The sequence below is a fragment of the Leuresthes tenuis genome, unplaced genomic scaffold (genome assembly GCF_036924035.1).
Source record: "Leuresthes tenuis unplaced genomic scaffold, fLeuTen1.0.hap1 SCAF_12, whole genome shotgun sequence".
NCBI lineage: Eukaryota > Metazoa > Chordata > Actinopteri > Atheriniformes > Atherinopsidae > Leuresthes > Leuresthes tenuis.
Genome location: NW_027325366.1, coordinates 28,537,472 through 28,563,769, shown reverse-complemented (window position 1 = coordinate 28,563,769; position 26,298 = coordinate 28,537,472). Strand labels below are relative to the sequence as shown.

Genomic DNA, 26,298 nt, shown 5'->3' with positions numbered 1-26,298 from the left:
GGATGTGAAAAATATGAATCACGGTGTAAAAAAAAACAAAGATGTTTTAGAAGAGCTGTCCTGTTCTGGTTCTGCCGTATCAATATTCTCTACTGTTACTATGGCAACCACGGGGGATGACATAAAAAAAGAAAACTCAACACCTAATTGTTTTCCTTCCAATAGTACAAATGTATGTTTATTGACTTGCATCTGTCTTCCAGGAAGAATAAATGTGACCAAGATAAAATAAAAGCCACAAGAGGTCTCTTAGCAGCTCGAAACAATCACAGCAGACAAAGTTAAATACCAAACAGTGGGTTGAACAGATCTTTGCTGTTTATTTGCCGGTAAGACTCATTCATATTCTCTGTTGCTTTCTTTACTCTGGAGGACGCCTGACAGCACTCCAACACCTGATTAACATTCAGAAAAGTTGCGGCAGCTGCAGGCACCAACACAAACAAACAAAACTCCCTGTTAAGGTTCTCTCAATACAGAGTGGGTTAATCAGGTTTACATGTTTTCGGAGGATGAACTTGTAAATTGTAATAATAACCGGAGGGATAATTGACAGAACAGCTTCTCATCTTGGTTTTGTGTTGAGAACGAACCCTAGGGACATGTTTTTACTTTATGCGTAATCCTCTGCAGCAGTTTTAAGTTCAGAATAATCACACACGTTTGTGTAGCCTCTGTATGCAGCCTTGATTGGACATGTGTTGGGTAATTATGGGAATGGTTATCGTGTGTTTATACATTGTGCAGAGTGAAGGATGAATGTGCGCTCTCAAGATGGTCTTGGGAGGATAAGATGTAGAGACACAGGTGTTGGCCATGAAGATGAGGATACACGGTTAAACGATGGTGCATAAGGTCGCAGGAAGTCAAACATAAGAACGAGAGGAGGTGAAGCCCAGGGAGGAGCCCCACAGAGTGTAAAAGGCAAAGCACTGAGGAAGGTCCACATTGCTGTCTACATAAGATCATTTTAGCCTCATCCTTGTTTCCTGATTATACATTTACCACTGACACAACTAACAGTTGTTAGATATTTTTTAACTTCAATTGTTCCTGAGATCCAGAGAATTATTGTCCCACAACATTTTCTCATCGTGCAAATTTACCTGAACGTAGCAGGACAAATTACATTCAGGTATTTTGTTTTATATCCAGAAAAGGAAATCTGACTTCCATAAGAATCAAAATAAGAAAACTTTATTGATCCCAGAGGAAATTTCTAATTGTCAGTCTTTTTTTTATCTTATCTTTTTTACCAGTTGGAAGCTGGAATTTCAGATTCTCAATTTGTCATTGAAGGCACTGAAATAAACTTCAGTTAATAACCCATATAAGCAACAGTTCTTAACATTAGCTGCCAAAAACTTTGTGATGTGGCAATACCACATGAGTTTTAATCTGTCAGCTGACCATTACGTTACCTCAGCCTTCCCATCTGCCGTGTAGAGACAGTTTAAAGAAGGATGATGAAGGATGATGTGCAGTTGAGTTGCTCGCACCACGTTTTAAATCCTGCTGCTATGAAAGAAGATGTAAATTCATGGTTTAAGAGAAAAAGCTGTGCTTTATCTATGTGGTAATTTCACCAAAACATGTCACGTACGTTGCTTTAAGACCAAGCAAAATGATTCTAGCTTGTGGAAAAAAGAGTGTATGTCTCTTTTAATTAAAGAAAAGTGCAAAGTATTTGGAAATAAAGTTGTGTACTGTACATTTTCTGATTTATTTGTATCGGAAATCAGACAGTGAAGACATCACATACCAGGCAGTGAGCCCTGGGCCAAGTCAGCCGCAGCAGATCCCTTGTCAAAGGCTCGTAAAAAAGCCATCACCGACCATGTGGCAAGATTTATGGAGGGAGGGTTTGACATTAATTCTAAATACATTCAAACAACATTTGCATGTTTATTCAAATTCATTCAAGGGAGATTTTTTTGGACAAAGGTGACAGTCATAACTCCCCTCAGTACATTTACTCCACCATCCTCATCTTCATTCCTGTTGTGTGCTTTAATATTTCTCCTTAAGTTTTATTCCAGTCATGTTTGTGCTGAATTTTGGATTTATATCTCTCAAACCTCTTCCACTGTTTTGTTAATAGAAATTTATTTTCCTCCTATGTCTGCCTCCTCTGGAATCAGCATTCGGGTGCTCTTGTGCTAACTGGATAGTGTAGTAGTATAATTGCCACCTTTCATGTGGGAGCTCTGGGTTCAAAACCCCTACATGAAAGGTACTATCTCCAGTAGGGGTCCTTAGGCAAGACCCCCTTACCCTATCTATAAGTCGCTTTGGATAAAAGCGTCTGCTAAATGCATAAACATAACATAACATAGTCCGACAGTTTCCAGTGGAAACATAAGACAGGAAGAAGAGGGGCTGAAGGACAAGTAACGTCAAGTTTCCGCTGTATGAAAGTACTGTTACGTTCACTCACCACCTGAATCACAAAATAAAACTCAGCTTCTTTACAGAACAATGTGTTTTCTCACAGAGCAGAAGGATAGTCAAGACACCAAAGCAAACCCTGGACTGTGTTCAATCCCCAACGCGGCGTTTCCCTAACCTCAGAGTTCAGCGTTGTCGGGTTTGTAGACGAGCCTCTGCGTTGAACTGCATCTTTATTTTTACACCTCCACTGCGTCTCATTGTATCACTGCTGACAGAAAACACACTCACTTGCCAATATTTATAACAGGGCAACTTGGCAAAAACTTAAAGCTTGTCTTGGCATCAGACTCTTAAACCAATACACAGAACTGTGCTGGTGGTTTGTTTGTTTCTTCCTGTTGCCAAATACTGAGTAGAATAAGATGCTGTTAAACAAGATGGGCCAGATTAATAGAGCAAGACCTACCAAAGGGCATACATTAGTGAGTGTTGTAGGCGAAAGGCAAACATTTCGGCCATCATCAACATACCAAAATACATGGTATTCAGTCATTTAAAGTGTGTATATCTATGACGTATATTTTCACTTCCTGCATTACAAATTAATTAAAGCTGCCAAGTAAATATAATGATATAACTTGTGTGGCATTTTTATGGCTGGTGATTTTTGATAAAACAAACCAAATTCAACCAGCCTGTTAACATCCACAAACAGAGGAAACCCTGCAGGCATTCCCAGCAGCTTTCACACGTCACCGTTCTCTTTCTTTTCCAAACAAAAGGAAAATGATGTCATTTTTGTGCAAATGGTTTAACCTCGATTCTTTTACAAGAAGGGGTCTCCTTGTTAGTCCATTGTACATTAAATTGATTGAATACCTTTACAGAAAAAGCTAAGGAGGCTGCCCCATCTCCCAAAAAAGCTCACTTTCAACAGAAAGCTACCAGCTCGGAGCTTTGGATTCTGCCATATGTTAAGTGTCGCATGTTTGATGAAGATAAACCAGACATGGTTTTGTGTGTGTGCGTGTGTGTGTGTGTGTGTGTGGACACCCGAGCATTTAAAATCTCATTTAAAAACCACATATGAGAAAAATCTGTTTTTTGTTGAAACAAAACTGTATCACATCTTTTTAAGGTTAGAGACGGAGTCCATTTGGCTGCATCATTAACATTTAAAAAGCAGCCACTCAGCTGATTACACTGTAGTTTAAGCCCATTCAGTGTCCTTCTGCTCTCTGAGATCACCATCACTGTGTTTTAAATGAAGCCAAATGCATTTCACAGCTGTTTCTTGTTACATATGTTTCTGTTTTGTTGTCAGATAACTGAGCAATTATGAAACTGAGATTTAATTGCGGCCCATAGACACTACATATTCCCAAGCTGCAGCACGGCTGATTGAATCTTTTATAATCATGAAGCGTCTGGCAAAAACAAAGCCATACATTTTTTATGTCTCAGTTTACTCCAACAAGCTAACACATTCTGTTTTAAAATCTCTTGGGGATGTTTTGGAGAAAGCCTCATAGTGCGGGAAGGAAAATTGTTGTTTTCGTCTGGACTAGAAGCTGAAACTGTGAGAAAAAGATGCATTTAAGAATGTGGATGTACTCTGAATGTCTTTTCTGGAGCTCCACTGTTTGTGCAGGGGGCATTGCCATGTATAGATATCAGAGAGGGAAACATATACTGCTGCCAAAAAGCTAAAAAAAAAAAAAAACACTGTTAGCAAAAAATATCTTACACAGAATAATAAATACAGAATACAAAATATGAGTTTTCCCTCGTTGAAATTGAGGAAACCAAACTAGGAAAAAACTAAACATACATTGTCAAGCAATTGTTGGTTCATGTTTGTGTGTTTGCTTTTGAGCTTTGAGTATTAGAGTTGTGCCCATTCGTACATACTGTCTTTGTTTAAATTAGAAGAACCCATTTTGCTGCTCATGCATCCAAATTCACTCAGCAGAACCTATCCTCTACCAGGGTGGTTTCCAACCAATGGTTCTGCTCCCATTCATGGGTCAAAAGATAGGTCTGAGAGGTCACAACATAAGGAGAAAACACTGTGCTTCTAATTTGATTCTTCTTAGGAATAACAGAATGATTTTATAGTTATAGTCCTATAACAGTCAAATCTGAGGTTAGCAGGAAAAATCACTGCCACTTGCTTTTCTGCTCAGCTGATATTAATATTTGGGCTTTTTTCTATGCAAAATTATTCTACCATCATCTCTTAACACCTTATATCTGAATAGTTTAAGTCTTAAAGAAACTTTTTACAGGACTTTGTGCACACAAGAGCAAGTTCTAACCTTTTAAAGTGGTCTTTACCTTCCTGTCTCCATCATCTGTGACTTGCACTCATGTTGCACCTGAGCTGTTTTAATAGATGTAATCTTTAATAGGTGTTTTGACTGATGGAATGTGCTACCAGCCTAAGTAATAGATGTGTTCAACTTTATTTTGTTACTCTCCTCTGTCTGTGCTGAGTGGGAATCACCTCTATTATGATGATAAACTCTGCTCTGACTGGCTAAAAAGTTTCAACGGTGCCCATGACAAGCGAGAGTTTTTTTATCCTCTATTCTGTGGTTACTTCTACACAAAAAAGGATGCAAAGTGTGATTTCTCTGTTCATTTTCTACATGTGGACAACAAAACACTACTGTTACAAGAAAAGAAGGGATCTTAGTTTTTTATCCTTTTGTATTACTTTCTGTTCACCCTCCTGGAGAAATGCTTTATGAGGATTCTGAAGAAATGTTGTGAGTTCACTCATAGCAGGAAACTGTAAGTCTGTTTTGGACTCTGATACACCAAACCAAGACAGCAACAATGACATGTCCCTTGCTGGGTCTCCTTGTGTCACAAGTATCTGAGCAAATCGAATAGCACTGATACAGTCCGCAGTCCAACTGCTAGCTGGGACGTACCATCTACACCTGAGCAGGAGGACATAACTACAGCACAGAAGTGGGCAGAAAAAAAACTAAAAAGAAGAGCATAGAAAGAGAAACTGAACGCAGTATTTGCTTATTATTACACCGTTGTCCATTGCTCACCATAGAAGTTTGAGGATATGGTTCATGGGAAAATTATTGTAGGAGAAGACAAGAGGAAACAAAAGGAAAAATAAGGAGAAACTGCACTCTCCAGCAGATGGTTTTAAAGTAATGGCTGATCTGTTTATGTTACCAATAATATACAAAGGCCTCCAAAAGTATGCGTGGACAGTGAAATTAAACAATGTCAATCTTTTTCTAATGCTCTCATGTATTATTATTCGAAATCTGCTTCCTAATAGTTCTGAAGAACTGCTTTTAGCTGTTTCCTGGTTTAGGTAAGTTAATAACACCACTGTCCATTAAATGTTCTCTAATGACTGTTTTAACACACAGATAAAGACACATTTGGCCTTTGAATGTATTTAATTCTCTTGGCATTTTTTTCAACACCATTTGTATTTTTGTTGTTCCATTTCCTACTTTCCTACTAAGTCATTTTCTGTAGGTTTTGCTTGGTGTTTTCCTTTATTTTACACTTTTCATCTGTCTCTGCTCATGCTTTATTTTTCTGTTGCTATCTGTGTTGTTATTTACAAAGCGCTTTATGGACATTTTCTATTTGATTTGATACATTGCAGTTTGATTTACAGAAACTCATAAATAAGGGCAGGAGATGACCAGAATAATGAAAAAATGTTCATGATTTCCTTCTTATAGTAAAACAATAACAGTTAACTTCAAATACTCAATTAATTGGCTGTGTAAAAATAAACAACTATTTTTTTAAAAAGTGTATTAAACAGAGCTTTCACCATTTAAAATATGAGTTTGTGCATTTACAGAATTTACATTGAGCCTGAGAGGTGATGTTGACTGGACATTCAAATCAAACATTTTCTGTGTTTGTGTCCTGCATTCATCACCATCTCTTTCCCTCCCTCTCACTCCTGATCCGTTTATTTTGCAGAGAGTTTGCTGCATCGCAACGCTCTGCCATCACCATGGCAACAATGGAGAACAAAAAAGCCATGTCTTTTTTTGTTGTTGTTGTGTTGTTTTTTTCTTAAAACATCTGCCGCTGTAGCCTCAGAGACGGGCAGATGTGTCTTCCCCTGCCGCAGCATCAAATATCTCCTGTGAAAATATCTGACACGCAAATCTCAGCAGATACACACACATACACAGTTTCTTTCTCTGTGGTCAGGGTTGTCACACACTCACTGTTCCATACTAATTTTCTGTCATACGTCTACTCTCCATCCTCACTCCGTGCCAACATCACCACGGCAACCAGGCGACCACACTGATGGCGTCCCGGCGACCGCTTAGCAGCTCACTGATCCTTTATATCATCAATTATCAATACTGCTACAGCATCATCGTCATCAACATGACATCATCGTCCAGCTGACTGCGTTTACTCACATTCCTCTCAGTCGGATCAGGACCTGGTTGTTGTGGTTCTGCTCCAGAGTGTCTACAAAGTCCTGCGCCTCCTCTGTGTCCTGCGTCTCCTCTTTCTGCAGCTGCTGCTGCTCAGACTGCTGTCTCTCAGTCCGTAACATCTCCTCACCCCGCTCCTCTACCTCCTCCTCCTCAGCCTGCTGCAGCTCCTCTACCTCCTCCAGTTGTACCCCCTCAGTCTGCTGCTCCTCAGTGCGTGACATCTCCTCATCCAACTCCTGCTGCTGCAGCTCCTCACTCTTCTGCACCTCACTCAGCTCTTCCTGCACCTTCTCTTCTTCCTGCATCCCCTCAGTTTCCATCTCCTCCTCCAGCTCCTCTTCTTGTGGCTCCTGATTCTCTATTTTCTTTAACAAGTTATCAAACAGTATGTTCTCCTGTTTCTGCTCCTCCCCCTCCTCAGCTCCCAGTATCTCTTCAGGCAGCTGTGCCTCCTCCACCTCCTCATTCATCTTGTCTGGTGTTTATAAAAGTGTTCACAGAGCAGAGTTTGGTCTCTGTGAAGCGCCCAGATGTCTCTCAGAGCAGCGGACTCATGAAAACATCAACGTTGATCACAGCAGAGAGTGCTTGAGTTCCTCTAACTTCATCCAACTTCCTGTGATGTCACCTGACGATCTGGGCCAATCCAAATCGATGGCCTCTGATCCGTCAGGGATGTGGAAGGGTGAAAGGTCACAAGAACTCGAAGGTGGAAAAGCAAAAACAACGAAAAAAAAGAAGGCAAACTGCAGATGACTTCCTTCGCCAGCTCACAGTTCAGCTCTGCGCTCCAGCACTGCGGCGGACTCAGAGCATCGCCGTGGCAACACAAGGAGGAGGTCGACCAGCAATAAAGATGTGATGGAGTGAGAGAGGGAGTGAGAAAGCAGAGTGATGGAGGAGGACAAAGGAGAAGCAGAGAACATTGCAAAGCGTTTCCGTGGTAACTCAACAACGGTTGCCAAGAGTGATGGAATCCTGCAGCCGACAGACCTCCCTCTTCCTCCTCCTCCTCCTCCTCCTCACCTCTGCACCTCCCAATTTCCAACACATATAACTTTACACTTCCTTCAGAGACAAACAAGAAATCCCCCCCCCCCCCCCCCCCCCCCTTCAACTTGCTGCGTCCGAGAAGTAGCTTGTGTGTGTGTGTGTGTGAGCATGCATGTCCACGTGCATGTGTGTGGGTTTTAAACAAAGATGATGTAATGTTCCTGAATATGAGAGTCACAAATCCTCTGCACTCAAGTGGCACAATCACGCAGTGAATGGAGGTGCTGGCGCCCTCGTGAGGCAGCACCAGTCATTACAGCAAATGAACTGAGCCTCTCCCACATCATTAAAAAAAAATATATATATATATATATATATATATATATATTAAGCTTTGGAATAGAGGCTGTCTTTTTCAGGATGCTGTGAAAATATTTACCTATCTTAAAGGATCTAAGACTGCAAATAATCAAAATCAATTTTACACAAATATCCTGCCCGAGACTAGCAGCACGAGAGTATCCGCATATACTCACAGCGGTCTGCACAATACATTAAATATGTACAGTACTTTACAGACTTTCCTTTAATCCTCTAAAGTGGTCTTGAGCAATAGTTTCTATTAGGCTATAGGCTATCTGAAGGTCCTTCAAAGTCTTGGACTTCAGAAACTGGGGCGTGTTCATGAAATGGCTGCGAGTAATCAATCCAGAGGGCATCACCTCTTCCTGTGTCATCCTACATCACACATACATCACACAATAGCATATGTATACTTTGACCTACAGGATCTTGGAACTACACATTTATAGCCATTCACAATCATTTATTAAGGCCCCTTTGTGCCTTCGTCCTCTATTTCTTTAGAACAAGAGTGGGTGACAGGATCCCACAGACATTTGACCTTCCCATTCTTCACTGATGGGAAGAAGGCAAAGATTATTTTTAAAAGAAAAAAAATCAGTGAACACAAATCATTTGTGTTCCAGATTGCTGAATTTCCAAACACTACATGCAGTTGATGCATATTTTTAGGCCTCTGAAGTTCAATAACCATAAATGACCCTTTGATGTGGATTAAAGGGAAAAAAAGACAAAGACTACATTGTAATTTTGAAAATTAAATGATGCCATTCATATTCACAGATGTCTGTCAGCACATAGCCTCACAGCAATAACATTAGATACTAATCCAACCTGCCGGGGATTTTCATTGAGTGCAGATTAACCCTGCAGGTGATCAATTTTAGACAAGCAGAGTAAACACTCAGTTAAAGCTGTAGTTTCTGAGTGTTATCATTAGATAAAGTCAGCATGTGTCCAGCCTGTGTCTCATTTCAGGTCAGACAAATGTGGATAAGCAATAAACTGAAGTCATAAATGGTTTCCCTTAAAATGAATTCATAGAAAATTGATCAAACTACCAGACTGATCCTCCAGTGACATTCAGAATGTTAAACTTAACGGAGGCAAGAAGAGTTCTTGAGAGACATGAGGAGAGAGGAGGCAAGGTCAGAGGTATCAAAAACTTAGATATATTTGTTTCAGCGCTGTCATTTTAAATCGTCTGATACAACTCCAGCATCTAACCGTTGTCTTGTTGCTGCCTACTGATTCACTTCTTCTTTTTTATTGTCTCAGATTAGCGTTAAATCCTTTTTGTGCCAAAGTACAAGCAGAATGTAGTACTTTAAAGCATCCTTCAGCTGTTGAATAGAATATTATTTTAACTCGTAGCTCCTCCAACAAGCCTCCTCTCTCCTCCCTCCTTCAGAGGGATTATAGCACTTTGCTGCAAACAATTTCCAAGCAGGAAGACGGAGGAGTGAGAAGACGAAGAGGCTGAAATTAGAGAAATGAGAGAAGTGTAAATGTCTTTTGGTGAATTGCAGTAATAACTATAGTCCAGACTGCCACCTATCTTATCAGGACGAGCACCTCAAGTAAACAAGAAGAGATAATTATACACTCTGAGGGCACAAGCCAAAAGTCTCTGTTTCCCTGTCCATCGGTACATTTGCATCCACAGCAATATTATCATGTAAACAGATGATTAATATCCTTCAGGAGCTTCACAAACGGTTCACAAATATTTTCCATAACATTAGTACAAAAAATCTATGTGTAAATTCACAAATGGCATTAACATTCCTTCCTTCCTTTTCCACTCTCTTTATCACAAGGAGTCTGGAGCCTATCACAGGAATCATCAGGGAACATTCTGGACAGGTCCATCACGGAGCCAAGCGAGACAATGACCATGCACGCACTCACCCCGGCAGTCCAATTTAAATCACTTATTAACCTAACATGCATGTCTTTTAGACTGCGGGAGGAAGACGAAGTATCTGGAAAGAACAAACCCCACAGAGAAATTCCAAGCTTTGAGATGAGATTTGATTTAAGATTTGAACCAGGCTAACACAATCTTTTCAGCACAATGTTGGAGCCACACATCAACAATTGCAGCTAATATTTAATATGAACCAACATTAATTTCCAGTTTGGGTTAGCTGCATCCTCCTACATGCCACCTCACGGTCTGGGATAATGTGAGGTAGCTTCTATAGAGGAGTTTCAGAGCAAAGTCCTCACAGAACACCAGGCTTCTCAATGACATATGTACATCAGGCCAGATAATTACTCACTTGGAAAGGTGACAACAGTGGCTGGAACTGATTAGATTGTTAATTACACTATTTCAACAGAAGGTTTCTGTGAAAATTTTTATTTACTGAGCCCAGTGAATCTAGCATCACCACCATAGTACTGATTTTATTAAAGAAGGAGTATAACAGCTACCAATATCGTAAAACTTGGTAAGATCATTCAGGAATAGTGTCAGGTTACATTTTCCATAAGTTTCTATTCAAACTCTGAGCCATGAAATTTTTGAATGGAAAAATAAGTGAATGAGAGCAGCTTATCTTTTTTTAAACGCACATGCACAGTATGTTGTTTAGTTATCTGTTGTCACGGCTTCTAAGTCTCCGTTGCACTGGAGGAGAACTTTCCAACATGTGCGGAGCTGCTTTGACTCATGTTGAGTGTATACATGCAGGAGTGAGTCAAACACTAACAGCATTATCTTGGTGTGTTTATAAGTTTGGCTTTCTGTCTAACTAACATGTGAACACACATTTCAAAAGTCCGGTTTTGGTTGGGCTAACAAAGGATTTATTTTTTCCACCATCCTGCGAATATACAGCTGGATCAGCCACAACATTAAAACAGCTGATTGGTATAGTGAGTAACTGCTCAACAACCCAAACACCTGGGAAATTAAAAATAGGGGTATTATTTTACTAAAACTTGGAGTTGTTAACACAAGCAGTGGCAAGAGAGAAGACATTTGAGCCTCACGTGGCAGTATCCTTTTATCCATAACAAAGAGGACAATGGAGCCCATGTACTATCAATAGACTCTTACTCTTTTTCTTCCAAGTGTTAACAACCTTTTTTCTTGATATAACAATCTGTGCTACACAGGTTTTGCTTTAAACCCAAACTGTTTATCAGTTCCGCCTCAGAGTTCAGGTTTCTTACTGGAGAATATGAATATTCAATATTCTTACTTTGGAGCTCCCCATTTATTGTAAAGTATATATTAAATACAATTACCTAAAATGTTATTATAATTACAGTTCTTATAAACAGTCATAAAGAGTCATTTTTACTTCCAACAAACTTAAAGCAATTACTGCAGAACTATGGCTCTATATTTATCCTTGTTACCTCACACATACTTCATGCCAACATACCTGTTTTGGAGTTCTTCCGCATGTCGTTTAGCTATGTCTCGGGAGAGCCGAAAAAGACCAAAAGCTAACCAAATGAAATGTCCCATCTCAGCACACATCTTTACAACACTCAACAACAGCTTTACAGCGAGGTTAGTCTCCCCCATGTCTCTGACCAGCTCCAAAGGCCCTCCTTCAACCAAGAAAAGGCTGTTTTTTACCAAACAACTAATCAGTTAACTTGGTGATGTGGATAAATGTCTGGACCCAAACAAGACTGCAATACAGAGAACCGAACAGAAGCCGAATACCAAAGGGATTTATATGTGATGGGGAGTATGGAGGATTTTTTTATTAATATATGCACGGGTCAGTGATTTTTAATCCATTCTGTAACTCCTTTTTCGACTCCTCTCTGATAATATGTTAATTTTATCGATTGGATTGTATCAATGAAAGCATTGACATTATAAAACATTTTAACATAGTATTGGCTTGTTTTTATCCATTTGCTGGTAATGGTTCTGCCAGAGGTATCTTCCCGTACAAAGGGAGTTTTTTCTTTCCACCATCGCCTCGTGCATGATCAGGTTGGAGTTTGGATCAAAGAGAAGTTTTGATGCAATCTGGTGCTTTCCTGAGCTATTGGCTTTGTATGAACTGGACTAATTTGGAATTGGATTACAAAGAACTGAACTATAATTGGTTTGAACTGAATTGTATCCTTAAAGTGTCTTGAGATTATTTATTATTTATTGTGATTTGTTGTGAAAGCCAATATTACCTCCTTGTGTCTTTCTTCAACCAAAGGAAATGTGTGCGTTATGATTGATGTTGAATCTGTTTCTTGTATTGCTTTGCACTTTACAGCATAAGAAACTTCAGGCAATATCTGACTCCACATACAGCTTTCACAGTGAAACCCCTGTGAAAGGCATCTGGTATTTTATCAGCTAAAAAGTGCACGTCACTCAACTACTCAGTAGAAATCAGAAGATAAAATCACACTGCATTGGCCAGGAATGGAACCCAGGTCAACCGCTGGAAGGCAGCTGTGCTAACTATTAAACCACCAACGCTGCACAGCATGAACCGATTAAAACTAGATCACCTGCAAGTGCAAGTTTCTGAGACAAAGGTAGTCTTACTTAGAATCGAATATCTTTCCCTAATATAAATGCAGTGGTTTTAATCCAGCTTGAAGAGGAGCTTGAATCCCCAAACACTAAACACAGCGCTAAATGTGCTGTGAAAAATCGTGATGGCCCTCAAGTTTTTGTGAGTTGTGGTGCAGAAGTCAGACAAAAGGACTGTAATTCATGAACAACATAGGCTACAGTTTGGGCATGTGGTTCTAAGAACATCCATTACCTGGAAACTGGCAGGTTGAAGTGTTGGACCCGAACACTTATATTGAAAACTGTTTTGTTATTCAGGACCAAAGATTTGAACTTTCTGAGATACAGATAATTCTCAATCCTTTACAGCTTTAGATTTTAAACTTCAATGTTGCCCCACATTTTTGGGGTGCTTTCTCAATCATTCATCTTCACAAGGAGGCAACAGTGAGCTCAACACTTGCCATGTTGTGTCCCCCTTTTTCAATGAACCTTCATTAATACCATTACAAGAGTGGTTAATGATATATTCACAAAGAACATTCAATCTATACCAAACTACCGCAATATTCTCGCCGCCACACCAGAGTTATTTCACTTTCTTGTATCAATATGGGAGACGTTTTTCACTGCATAACCAGAATATTGACAATGTAAATTTCAATTGTAAGGGGAAAAAGACGAACAAATACAGTGCTGACCCAGATTGTCCACAGAAAAGAACAGAATGAAGAAGGATAAAAATAAAATGAATCAAATAAATCATTCACTAAAAAGCAGCAAGGGAGTTAGGTTAAGCCATTGAATGATAAAAGAGTGTCAAACTTTGTGGCTTGGGCATTTTATACTATTTTTAGAGTCCGGTTAAACAAATCTATTTTATTTCTGAATACATTCCATATTAGGAGGAGATTTGGCAAAGAGTTTTCTTTCAAAATCGCACTGAACCCTATATTGTTGCATGCCCCCCACCAAATAGTGCTGTTAGAAGGCGCTTATCTCCACATTCTTACCTTCGTGAGGCTCATCACTCTAGGATCTGGTCAAATAATGTACTTTGTTTAGAAACTTAGTGAAATGACCTGGAAGTATTCAAATTTTCCAAAACGCGGAGGAAACAAGCTCAAATTTTTCCTTAAGATCTCCTTTAGAATAGGATACAATGGATCATCCTGAAGGAAACTGGATGTTTTTCTATCCAGTCAGAAAGCTGGGAGTGAGAAGACTGTGACAACGTTGTATCTAACTTGTTTAAATATTCCCTTTTTTTTGGTTAAAAACCTTGATAATAAAGTAAAATTCCACATTATCTCTAATGTATATCAAATATATGTGAAAACCTTGATGTAACAGCATTATAGAATTACAATAAATTAAATAAAGTAGTAAAATATTTATTGAACATTTGTAGTTTCAGGGCTGCAGACCAACATTAGTGTGGTTGAATTCTCATTGTTGTGTAGTTGTGTTTTCTTAAGTCCTGACAAATTTTTCTCACTATCTTTCCTCAACTCAGTGACATTTTCCATCAAGGAAGATGGTTTGGGAAAAGACAACAGGTGGTACGTTTTTCTGACTATTAGACCGAACCCCCAGCCTGCTTGTCTCTCCCTTCCTGCATCCTCCTGCCTGTGGCCTTGAAATCTTTGACGGAATAACATTTTCAAGAACATCAAGAGACCTAAAATGGACTCAAAGGAGGGAAACCCAAGAGCTGTAGGTAACGATTCACAGGTGTGTCCCTTGTGAAAGTTTTTTTTGGCACCCACAAGATCTCAATTGGGCTTAATGAGTTAATCTTATACTTTAAAATGACTCAAAAGTAAATATCTACTTCCTCTCTGGCTGGAGGAACTGGGATGCCATTGAAAGAGTAGAGTGAAAGGATCGAGTGCTAATTGGGAAATGTTTAATGTAAGTATAGTTTGTTTAATAATGGATTATTGTTTGATATTTCTATTAATATAGCTAGATATTGAAGTTGATTTATTGGATCATATATCGAAGTTATATTGATTTCTTCAAGATATTTATGGTTCCATAATTTTCAAATATCATACATGCATATTGAGACACATGCAAACATACATAAATACATACATATAAAATACTTAATTCATTTTGCTAATCCTCACTTAACGTTGCCACATGGTTTGAAGGTTAATTCAACATGAAGTTGAGGCAAATGTTAATACCACCAAATGGGAATATTCTGCAAAATGCAGTCCAAAGGTTCCATCATTTTATATGTGAAGAAAATACTGAATCAGAAACATACGACTGAAAACTAATGTTAGATGAAGTTATACTTTACGTCAGGTAAAGCATTCCTGGATGATCCGTATGACAACAGAACAAACTTTTACATATTGTTGATTTGCTGATCTTCGTGTTGCACTGAGGCCGGCATTACGTTTCTTACCAGGGTTTGTAGTTTGTCACAGCATAGTGATTGGTCGGACGAAGGAAAAGCCTCCCGACGCTGTACCTGTTCCGATTCTGCAGCTGACTGGCAGCTTTCATTGGCTGTAAAGTGTCACCTGATGTAGGGAAAAGGAAGGAGAGGTTGATTTTAGAATATAGTGGGACTGCTGCTAGCTGGCAAGTGAGGATGATTGTCGAGGAAGGAGTGTATTTCTTAAACTGAGGGAAAAATCAGTTTAAAAACTGTTAAAGACTGTCTGTCAGAGGGCTCAATGTTTATTGAGGATTTATTAACGATTGACAAGATAAATGTCTCACAGAGAAAGAAAAAAGGATCTCTGACATGTGCACCCAGTAACCTGTTGCTTTATAGTCCTTCCATGCTTATTAGTGTGTGTTCACATTGTCTAAATGAGCATCACTTGTTGTTGTAAACAAACCCTCATGGAAACAGCTGCTGCCTGATTGGTCAGCTGGCTGATTGAACATTATTTGTTTCTTCATAAACAAGGAGATAATTAAGATGATCATGTGGGCGACTGGATAAGAGTGTGTGTGAATATGAGTGTGTTTCAGTAATAGATTCAGGTCTTTGTTTGTCAAAAGGCTTTTCAGCAAACAAGTAGAACGTGAGCAGAGCTGAGAGACATGATTAATTTTAGGTCCTAATCATCAGATAGAAGCTATAAAATGCATTAACAAACACTGATTTTAATTTATTAGATTTTACATGTTAGAACATCTCATTCAGATGTAGGAAATAATCCGCTTTGATTAGAATAATTTAACCCTAACCCCTGGAGACCTGAAGACAAAACCAATGAGGACATTCAGAGACAATATCATGAGTAAAGTACCTGAAAGTACTGGAAACTAAACAGAACATACTTGGATTACAACTCAAGAGAGACATAAACTTAAAGTTAAAAACATGACGGACTTGGGAAACAAAAACTAGAAACAGCATTCAAACATTCAAACTCTAATAAAGGGGACTGAAAATAAAACAGAATGCATAAAGACTAAAGCTCATACAAATGAAACCAAAACACTAAGAATAACTAAACAAAAGCACTGAACAAACAACAAAGGTTGGTTAACTACAGTTGACAGAGCAAAGGAAATCAAGAGACAAAAATGCAAAGAATAAACTGGAATACAAAACCCAGTTAACACAAAATCCTCACAAACTATCACGTTATTGTGCACAGTGAAGCTCAGAAATCCATTCAGATCCATACTCCTCTCACAGGATGTTCGCATCGACAACAAAACATTCTAATGGCTGGAAATCACATCAGAAAAATCCCCAGAAAAGGACTGAAAATGAGATGGGCGAATGGAGGCAGAGCGGGACTGTCTGACCTGTCACCGTCTGAACTGGAGAGTCCTCACGTGGCGTCACTGTCATCACCACCGTCCTCCTGTCCAGACCCGAGCAGAAGGAGCCCATCGCCGGCAGAAACCACAGGAGGAGCACGGAGACTCCAAACAGATGGAGGACTTTCTATTTTCATGTGATGAAAAGACATCTTCCTTCTGCTTTCATCCGCATGCTGCTCAGAGGAGCTCTGCGTCTCGGTGGCGCTCTCTGGCTCAGGAGAGTGTCTTACCCTTTAAACACAAGGGCTACTGTGTGTGTGTGTGTGTGTGTGTGTCTGTGATGCAACACAGTGGTGAACACCCAACTTTGTTTTTGTAATGTGTTTCAATCAGTAAAATGTCTTAACTTCTGCTTTTGGTATCTTGTTTAATTCTCAAATGATTTGTCAAACATTGCATTTTGTTTTTTTTACATGTTACATAATGCCAGCTTTTTCTTTTGGATACACTTTGGTTTGATTCTCAAAGCAACAACTGCAAACATTTCTGCTTCTGTCATGGACATTTTTATTATTTTCTTATGTTTAGAAGACTGGAGTTTGTGGCTGCCCACCATTGTGAAACTTTTAAAAAAATCAAGATTTATTTTCCCCTCAATCATCAATCTCAGCACAGAAAAAACATCAAAACATGACAACAGATGTCATTCTTAGTAGCACACAAACAAGGATTAATGCCAATTTGTCTCAGAATTTGCAAAAACAAACATCATTGGAAGGAAAACAGAAACTCTGGATTCAAAAATCCAAAATGCGAGTCAGACAAATGGAGTCGAAAACGGACAAAAACATACCTGAAACCTTGATTATTCTCATCATTAGTTCAGATTTTGGAATAACTTCAATCTTTTCTTGTTACGATCAAACATGCTTGTTTTTATATTGTACAGCCACCCTGAGCATTTTCTCTGCGTCCTTCAGTGTTTGGACCCGTTCATCGTCGGCGGTTTGTAGTTCCTCAGTTGCTCCAGGAAACCAGGATTTGGGGAGGAGGCGGGCCGAGCTGATTTTACCAATGAGAGGGCATCATCGAAGGACTGACCATCGCATGACATCAGGTAGCCAGTGACCACTGCTGGAGCACGGGACACGCCAGCGTTGCCGTGGACCAACACCACACCTTTCTGAAATACAAACACATGTAAAAGTGAAAGACAAGTGACTGATTTTGGCTGCACGAGGGCAGAAACTCTCCTTTAAAAGATAAGAAACACAAAACATATTACAGATGCATTAACTTAAACCATGTTCAAAGCAAAGTAAGTTAATCCTGGTTTAAGTTCTAAGGTTATTAGAAGGTATCTGTAGATCAGGGATGTCCACATCCGGTCCTCGAGGGCTGCTGTCCTGCAGGTTTCAGATGCCTCAACACACTTCATTCAAATCAATGCATCATTAGCAAGCTTGTGTAGAACTTAACAATCTTTTGAAGAGCTCCATCTCATCTGAATCAAGTGTGTTGAAGCAGGGAAACATCTAAACTGAGTCTTAAAAAAGTTTTGAAATGCAGAGAAAACAGAAGTCATAATCCTATCAAACGCTCGAGGATTGTCACATTTTCACACCCACTTTTCCATTGAAAAGGTGCCGTCAAAGGAGCCTTGACAAAGTGTACCATCCATCTCTAACTTTATTTACAAAAGCAAAGCCTCTTTCTAATCCCAGAACTCTTTGTGATGTGGTGGGTTGGACATACACAGAGGTAGTCACTCCTCCAAGTGTTTGTTTTTATCGTGCTCTGGGTTTGGTCAAGGAGCAGTTTGCAGAAACATCTCAAAATAGAAATAATTACAAGGTCAAAAGTAGTCAGTTCAAAGCAATCTGCGGTAAATTAATGTCACCAATGGAAAGCTAATTTACACAAAGTTACCGGCACATCAACGGTTTAATGTCCTGTATGATGTTGTCATTTATTCTATGGAAAATTTCCAAAATGAGCAAAGTCTAGCTGAGTAAAAACAGGGAAACGTTGGAGAATTCAAGTCCAGCAGCTCAACAATACTAAAGAACATCGCATAGGTAGATTTGTTTCAACTACTTTAATCACACATTTGACATCATCTGAGATCAAGAAAAAGTAATATGACCTTTATCTTTATTTACATTGTTTTACGATGACAATTTTGGGAGAAAAGGAGGACAAACCTGCTTTACCAGCAGGATATATTCCTAAATAAAACATTTCAAATGGTCCTTTAGGCTCATCTTTTAAAGAGGGTTTTCTCTTATTTGACAACATACCTTCTATGGTATGTAATAAGATCTTTTTTCTTTTTTTGATTGTTTCTGTTCTATTTGTGGTAAAATTACATCAAACCTGTAAATTGTCACAAATACAGGTTAAACATGGTTTAAAAATTAATAAATAAATAGAATAACTAGAAAGCTCCCCAGTGTGTTTCTCTTTTCTTGTGATTTTCTTAGAAGCAGCAAATCAAATTCAGTTAAGAAAACACTAAACTGCTGGGATTCAAACATAAATTCCAGTGACACTTTCTGACCACCTGGCGGCTCCTCGCACCAACAGAGCACAGCTTGTTTGTGACTTCAGGCCAACAGCCGAGTTTCACACCACAACAAGCTATTTAGTGAATAGACACCTTGTTTGTTAATGGGCTTGGAAACTCATTAGCTTCTCCATTACAGCATATATTTTCCTTCACATGACAGCTTCACACCACAAGCTGTGTCCCAGTTATCTGCCTGGACTTCACAGCGGGGTTGCACTCACTGCAGCCACAACCAAACTGTGAAAATCGCAACTGATTTTTTTGCTAAATGTCACCATTTTCAAAAGGAAAAAAACAGCCAAAACACTTTGTTTTCTATATTAATTTTTTTAAAGATAAATCTATCATAAAGTTATGGGATTTGGGGGAAACTTGATCTCAAAACTGAGAAAACTTCAAAAACTCTCAAATTTAAAATGGCTTATTTACATATTCAGAAGATATGTTTAGTGGAGGCTGACCCATAAATTCAAAGGCTGCTAAACTGTTGTAGAAAAAAGTCAAAACATACAGGCCAACGCATGATTTACACATCAGAAATTCAATTGACGTTTATGTGGTTCAGGTGTTTGTGTTGCTGTCATGACAACCTCAATATCTAACGATCATCAACAGCCAGATGGCCTGCTGGGTAATCTGAGCCTGTATGTCAAAGAAAAAGCATCAGTTTGATTATCAGGGCTGGAATTACCAAACACACACACGGAAAAGTATGTGATCATAATGAACACATAGACACACACTTCCTGTAATCATACCCCTCTAATGACTGCCTAATCACTGTGTGTGCGTGGTGTCATGTTAAGGTGAGCCCTGGGCTGGACTGTTAAAAGCTTGTATGACACTGCGATCTGATCTGAGCGCAGTTTAATAAAACATGAACAAAACTAAGCATTTATTATTTAAAACAGAGGAAGAGGAGAGGAAATGAGGCGAGGACACGAGGAGAGAAAACAGGAGATCTCTGAATACATGTCACAAGTTTAACACTTTTAAATTTGTCCCCTTATTCTCACAGTCTGTCGGCTTGATGGGATTGTTTATTTCAGTTGGACTTGATCTGCTCAAGCTCTCAGCCTAAAGTCCAGTTACAATGTACAGCACCGTTGTACGTGCTGATACAATCATTTCAACTCTGTCTGCTAAAATTAGTACACAAAGGCTTTCTGTCAAAAGTTGAAACGTATGTGCTCATTTTGAATTTGAATTTAAAATCCGGTAGATCTTGTAGAAAGATGTTGGGGCTGCCACATTATCCAAATAAATAAAAACACAAATAATTTAATGTATTTCAAGTTTTTGCTTTTGAGTCATGCTGCTGGATTATGTGCTTCTGGCATTATCTTGCTTACATAAGTAAGACCATCCATGAAAAAGACATCTGGATGGCAGCATATGCTGAACTAAATACTGTATAACAATCAGCATCAACGTAAGTAACTTCACAGATGTGCTAATTAGTCATGTAATGTACATGAATGAAGCTCACTAATAAAACAGCTTTTTAATTGTGTACTGACACCAGGTCAGACGCTTCCTCTGGTTTCGAAAGAAATTCCCTGACTGGTCAGATCACAGGGCAGTTTTCCACTTCATTTCAGTCCACTTTGGGTCCTTTTACCTTTTAAATCTGCTGTGAGGTGAGCTTCACATCAACAATTTTAAGATACACTGTTTAAACCTTCTTGTACTTAAAGGGTTTAGTTTTTAATTGCTGTCTTCCTGATTTTGATCAGATCTGATCCAACTAAAAATCCTTCTGTTCAGGTTTATTTAATGGTTGTATTTAAGGTGTCAGATTGATCTACTTGAATGTCTACAAACACTGTTGTAATGTGTTGCAGGCTATGTCTGCTGTACACAAATGTGTTTTCTATGTAAAGAACACTGATTCTTCTCTGGAACGAATAGTGCCCCCCATGAATAAACTTTTGTTTGCAGCCACGCAGTTAATTAGCAGCAAACTGATGTCAGGAGTTCACTTTTCCGCAGTCAGCCTTTATGTGGCGGCCTGATAATGTGAGGTTCATGTTTCTAAGTTCTTCAAGAAGGAAATCTTAACAGGAATGATTATGTGTGTTGTAGTTCAGGGTGTGTGACCTTTGTGTTGTGTTGCAGCTGCTATTGGCTTGAGAGGCCATTTGATAGGACAATGATGTTATCGCTTTTGCTATTGTGGAGTGAAATTACGCCTGTATGAGAGCAGGGAGTGAAACAATGTTCTGCTAAAGACAGCACCATCATAAAACCCACAAATATAGATATACTCTGTATGCTTCTGGTTCTGCTTCACTGCATTTTTCATGCGGCAGGCTATGAGAATCACTTCTACATTTATCTTTATTGTTCCAGCATTTTACAGACAGAATGACAGATTGTTTACGTTGATGGTGTGTGGCAGGTGATGGGTTACCTCACTGCGTGCCTGCTGGATGAAGTCGCAGCAGTCCTGGATGTACGGCACCAGATCGGTGTCAGGGAGGTCCAGAATACTGACAGTCTTGTAGATGAAAAGGTCCGGAAAAACATTTTCCACTCCAAAGGCCACATTCAGGATATGAGACACCTAAGTATTCAAATAAAGCAGAAAAAATGGAGGACAATATCCTAAGAGAGAGTTTCTAAAACACTGCTGTGAGCATTTCATATTTTTCTTCTCAGAATCATCTACTCATCTTTGAGAAAGAAGATGCTTCATTCGTTTTAGAAAAAAAATCTCACATCATCAGTTCAAAGTCCAGATTTCCACCTGTCTAATATCCATTCCTTTTGTTTCTCTTCTTCTTGGTCTCCCTCAGCAGTTGTTCTTTGCAACAGTTCCTCCGCAGAGGTCCGATTCACACACGTCTGCCACTGGAATTTGGCGTGTAGTAACAAATGTCTACACCTCACTGAGCAGAACTGATTCTATCACTTCACAAGTCATAAGTTAGAGATTTCATGCCTCACTCTGACTCGACTGAATCAATCAGCTTCGATTACTGTAACTCTTATCTAAACAGTCAGCTGGAGGACTTCAACTCATTCAGAATCCAGTTGCCAGAGTTCTTACACAAACACAGAACATATTTGAACATATTCCTCCAGAAGTGAAGTCACATCATCAGCTGCCTGTTCAACACAGACATGACTTTAAAAGTCCATACACACTTAGAGGTTTTCACCCCATTCAGTGAAGACGGTCATTTAGCCATTTCCAGACTTAGATCGAACTCTTCTGAAGCTGCTTTTAGGCACTGTTTTTATTAACTGCCTGCTGATATGACGTCAATTATGTATACAATTCTCTTTACTTACTTAGCTTCTTGCCACAATATAAGTAACCAGAGTATTTGAAGGGCTATTTGAAGTGTGGCAGCAGTTAAAGTACAGCGGGCAGTCATTTTTGGGCAAAGAAAATGAAACAATTGTAATTGAAGTTATCCATAAAGACAGAAGACACCTTAAGCACCTACTATTGGCTCGCTTTAGGGAATTTTAACTAATGTTGTCTCCATACACTAATCACAGAAAAGGCATCCATAAAAAATAAAAACTTACCAACAGAAGCAGTTTAATGAATCACTGTAGGTCTTAAATTGACTAAAATGTACAAACAAACACCAAAACGGGAAAAATTTGCAAATCTTTACACGTTCAAGAACAGTTTTTATGTGAAAACAGTAACTATCGAATCACCTTTTCCCCATCTTTGTTTTTCTCATTATATTTGGCTCTTTTCAATTGTTCTAAAGGCTTAAATTCAAGAGCTTTCGAAGGTGACACTCAATAAATACTATCTGTTGCATTGCGTGTATGTTTATGTGTTTGTTCCCCGTTGCAAATGGGTAAATAAATGAATAAATTCACACATTTGACTGTTTGTGTTTGTGCAGAAAGTGAAGGGATGTGGGGACTGAGAAAAGATGCTCACCTTGTGTTTTCTCAGAGTGCCAAAGTCGTGCGCAGCATCCTGAGAACCTGTGCTCTCACACACACACAATGAGTTAATTAGATATGTAAAGCAGGACTTGTCTTTGAGTTGGTCTGACTGTGTCCCGGGTCAAACCAGGATCAGTTCAGAGTGCTGTGCAGGCGAAGTATCTACTGCAGGTCACAGGGTCATTCAGGTTCCACCTCTGAGCCCTGATAGGTCATGTCTCCCCGAGACCTCCCCCACGTGTGGCTCATGTTACCTGCTGCTCTGAGCTGGGAGGCCAAGATTGTGGAGGTGACACCGGGGACGAGGCAGGGGGAGGAGGTGGACCCACTACTGATGAGGGAAGGGGGAACTTTTGGGAAACAGACCAGTCTCACAGAAAATCGTGAAACATTTGCATAACAGAGAACCGTTAATTAAGTAATGTGATATATTACCAAAGAGGTCAGTTTTCATGCACCACATGATGTTTTCCTAATCTTAACCACCTCATTTTACACTCCTAACCTTAAACACGCTGTTCGTAATGAGTGGAAGAGCAGCAAAACTGTGAGTGACAGCACACAGGAACAGCAACTGAATGCTAAAACAACATTTATAAAAGAAAGTTAATTAAAAGCATCAGCGTTAAAAAAAAACGACTCAATTTTGTCTCTTCCACTTGGCAGTCAGGTGTGTAGTGCCATCCCTCCGACCTCCAAATGTGGACTTCTGACCTTTTACATGCGATGAAACAGTCCATACAAGGCTATCTACTGAAATGCTGTGTCACTGTGTTCCTCTGTGGAGTTATTTTCATGTTCATAAGCACATAAAACAGCTGAAAACCTGCCTGTTGACAGGAATCAATAGGTTGAATTCTTTAAAATCAGGTTGTGGGAACTGATAATAGAGTAATGATGCTTTGAAAACTATGCCATGAAAAGCAGGAAGGATCCATGCATCTTTCCTCAATTCAGCTGTGGATTAACTCTCTTTCACTGTCCTCTAGATTTAATTTCACACAAACTTCAGTGTTGAGTCAGGGGGCTCAGGAGTGGATATCTTCTTATGCAGTGCTCATTTGTGGCCGAAGGCAGTTCTTTATCACTCTGTCCGTGTGTTTAATTACTGTCAGCGGTAGAATGAATAACAATGATGTGCATAGCTGGGCTGCAAGGATCCAAAAGATCACTCAGGTAAGCCAGATGATAGTCAGAAATATATTTTGTCATTAACTATGACACTAACATAGAACCTATTGGTTTAAATAAGAAGGAATATGATAAAGGAAAGAGATATTACAGCATTTTAAAGAATCATACAGCAACATCTGTGAAATACGGTGGTGGTAGTATCATGGTTTGGATCTGTTTTGCTGCACCTGGGTCAGGATGTCTTTGCATAATTGATGGAACAATGAATTTTGAATTATATGAGCAAATTCTAAAAGAATATTAAAGGAATCACGACAGAGAGCGTGACATAAAGCATGTGAACAACCTTCAGGACAGGAGCTGTTTCGTCAAACAAAGGTTTAAGAGGAATAACGTTAATCTTTATGAATAGTGAAGTCAAAGTCCTGATCTTAATTCAGTTGAAATGCTTTTTTTGTCTTGTCTTTAATCTGGTTCTCTTGGTCTACTTTTGGTTTTAGGTCATATTTAAGTAGAAATGTTGAAAAATCTATAGAGCGTTTCAGACAGGGACTTACTGCTAACCCACAACACAACTCTAATGTCAGTCTACACTGATTTCACAGTTCTTATTACATGTCCAGTTGGTCAGTGAGTCGTCACGAGTCTCTGTTACTCACCCAACAGCAGGGAGGGTTTGACAACGCCGACCTGCGGGTCCCAGGATGTATCAGGAACGTATCCCAGCATCTTCTCCGGGGGCACGGGCTCTTCAACCACTGTGATTGTTGAGCCCTTCCAGGTCTCGATGATGCGACGGCCGCTCAGTGATGTCACTCGGGTGCATTGCTTCCTCAGTCGCGTCCGGGAAAAACTCTGGATCTCTTCAGTCAAGGACTGCATGATCAAACTGGACTCAACCTGAAAGATTAGTGAGAAGCAGTTAAATATGTGCACCTGATACCTGACCCTTACCCTTTTAAAAGGGGATTATTCATCAATAAATCTTTAGGAAATAGATGTTACATGTTACAGAAAGCATATTAGCACACATCCTGTTTTAGTTATATTTGTGACAGTGTCCACATGTCTTTGAACACCCTGAACATTTTAAAAGGAGAAAGGCTAACTGTTTGTGAGAAGACTCTGAGCTAACGAAACTGCAGCCAGAGCTGAGAAAACAATGTATTTGCCTAATTATTTATTTATCTTTTATTATTATTCTTATTTTGTTCACAGCTTCTGTAAATCTCCTACTCTGGGTTCAATTAGCATCCATACTTCAGTTAGTTTAGGTCCTGATTTGTCACACCTGGTCTTTGTTTGCTGATTGCCATCACACCTCTTGTTCATCAGTCGTTAGTCCCCTCAGTATATGTTCTGCTTCTGTTTCTTTGTTCAAGATCATTGTGTCCCACCATCCATTGTTCTGCCTCAGTTTTGTTGCTGCATATTTTATTCTGTTAAGTTCACTACAAAAAGTTCATCACAAAAAGTATTCCTGCTGCCACTACTTCCTGGAGTTCTCTCTGAATTCTGGGTGCTCATTTCTACTTGACCTCTGTGACCGTTTTTTAATTTGTCTCTTTGTGGTAAAAAAAAAAATGATTCAAAGGTTCACCACAGATTATGTCTCAAATCTTTATGGAAATACAGACCCTACAAAGATTGGTTAGACCTAAAATTAAGTACCACTGCTGTTCATTATTCATGACGTGGAATAAGGTTGGCTCCTAGGGAAGTCATCGAGGAAAGATTTGAATTCCTAAAAGAGCCAGATGATTGGTTAAAAATGGCAGTGCATGAGGCACATTTTGTTAAATGATTAAATAAGAAATTGTATATGTCGGGGGATACACAGCACTGTTTGAAGACTGTCCTCTGTGGCAGAGAATAAGTATTTTTAACTGTTAACTTTTTGAATCACAGAACTTTTACATGCCCAGACGATAAAAAAATGAACCAATAACACAACAGCAATTTACTCAAACTATTCTCTTTCTTTGTATTAGAGAATACCATTACCTGGTGAGGGTTGAGTCCAACATACATTCTTTACAACTTTCTTTCTGATTGAGTTCAGGCAATAACATAACTTACAGTTGAAAATCAAACGACATATGACATCCTTTCCCCCAGAGGATGAATTCTGTTAACTTGTGATCTGTTGTTAAGCATCTGGAACAGGTTAAAGGTCTACCAAGCTTAGTTTTATCCCAACACTGAGGTTTGTGTTTGCAGTACATCGA

General features: G+C 39.2%; 2 protein-coding genes across 3 annotated transcripts in view; both read right to left on the bottom strand.

Annotated features, from left to right (window-relative positions):
- pde1a (phosphodiesterase 1A, calmodulin-dependent) overlaps positions 1 to 16,681 on the bottom strand; it is a 38,949-nt gene extending 22,268 nt beyond the window's left edge. Inside the window, exons 1-2 of one of the 2 annotated variants that reach the window (XM_072397399.1) lie at positions 16,489 to 16,681; positions 15,122 to 15,239 (exon numbers count right to left, since the gene is read on the bottom strand). In XM_072397399.1, coding sequence (XP_072253500.1) covers positions 15,122 to 15,239; positions 16,489 to 16,576 — 206 coding nt within the window. In that variant the 5' untranslated portion in view covers positions 16,577 to 16,681. Of the gene's footprint in view, positions 1 to 6,827; positions 7,906 to 15,121; positions 15,240 to 16,488 lie in introns of those variants that run through there. The other variant, XM_072397398.1, reaches the window with a different exon arrangement.
- A 193-nt stretch (positions 16,682 to 16,874) lies between these two features.
- Positions 16,875 to 24,964, bottom strand: LOC140319955 (dual specificity protein phosphatase 19-like). Its single transcript, XM_072397721.1, has 4 exons — positions 24,730 to 24,964; positions 22,929 to 22,975; positions 21,429 to 21,581; positions 16,875 to 17,629 (listed from the first exon to the last, which is right to left on the bottom strand). Exons 1-4 carry the CDS (start codon positions 24,950 to 24,952, stop codon positions 17,423 to 17,425), a joined length of 630 nt encoding a protein of 209 aa, XP_072253822.1. The 5' UTR covers positions 24,953 to 24,964; the 3' UTR covers positions 16,875 to 17,422.
- Positions 24,965 to 26,298: the final 1,334 nt, after the last annotated feature.

Coding starts and splice junctions, on each gene's coding strand:
- LOC140319955 (XM_072397721.1), bottom strand. CDS start 24,952: ATGCAGTCCTTGACTGAAGAGATCCAGAGTTTTTCCCGGACGCGACTG. Junction 22,976..24,729: donor CAAACCCTCCCTGCTGTTGG/GTGAGTAACAGA, acceptor GTGAGAGCACAG/GTTCTCAGGATGCTGCGCAC. Junction 17,630..21,428: donor TCCAGCAGGCACGCAGTGAG/GTAACCCATCAC, acceptor TTTGTATTTCAG/AAAGGTGTGGTGTTGGTCCA.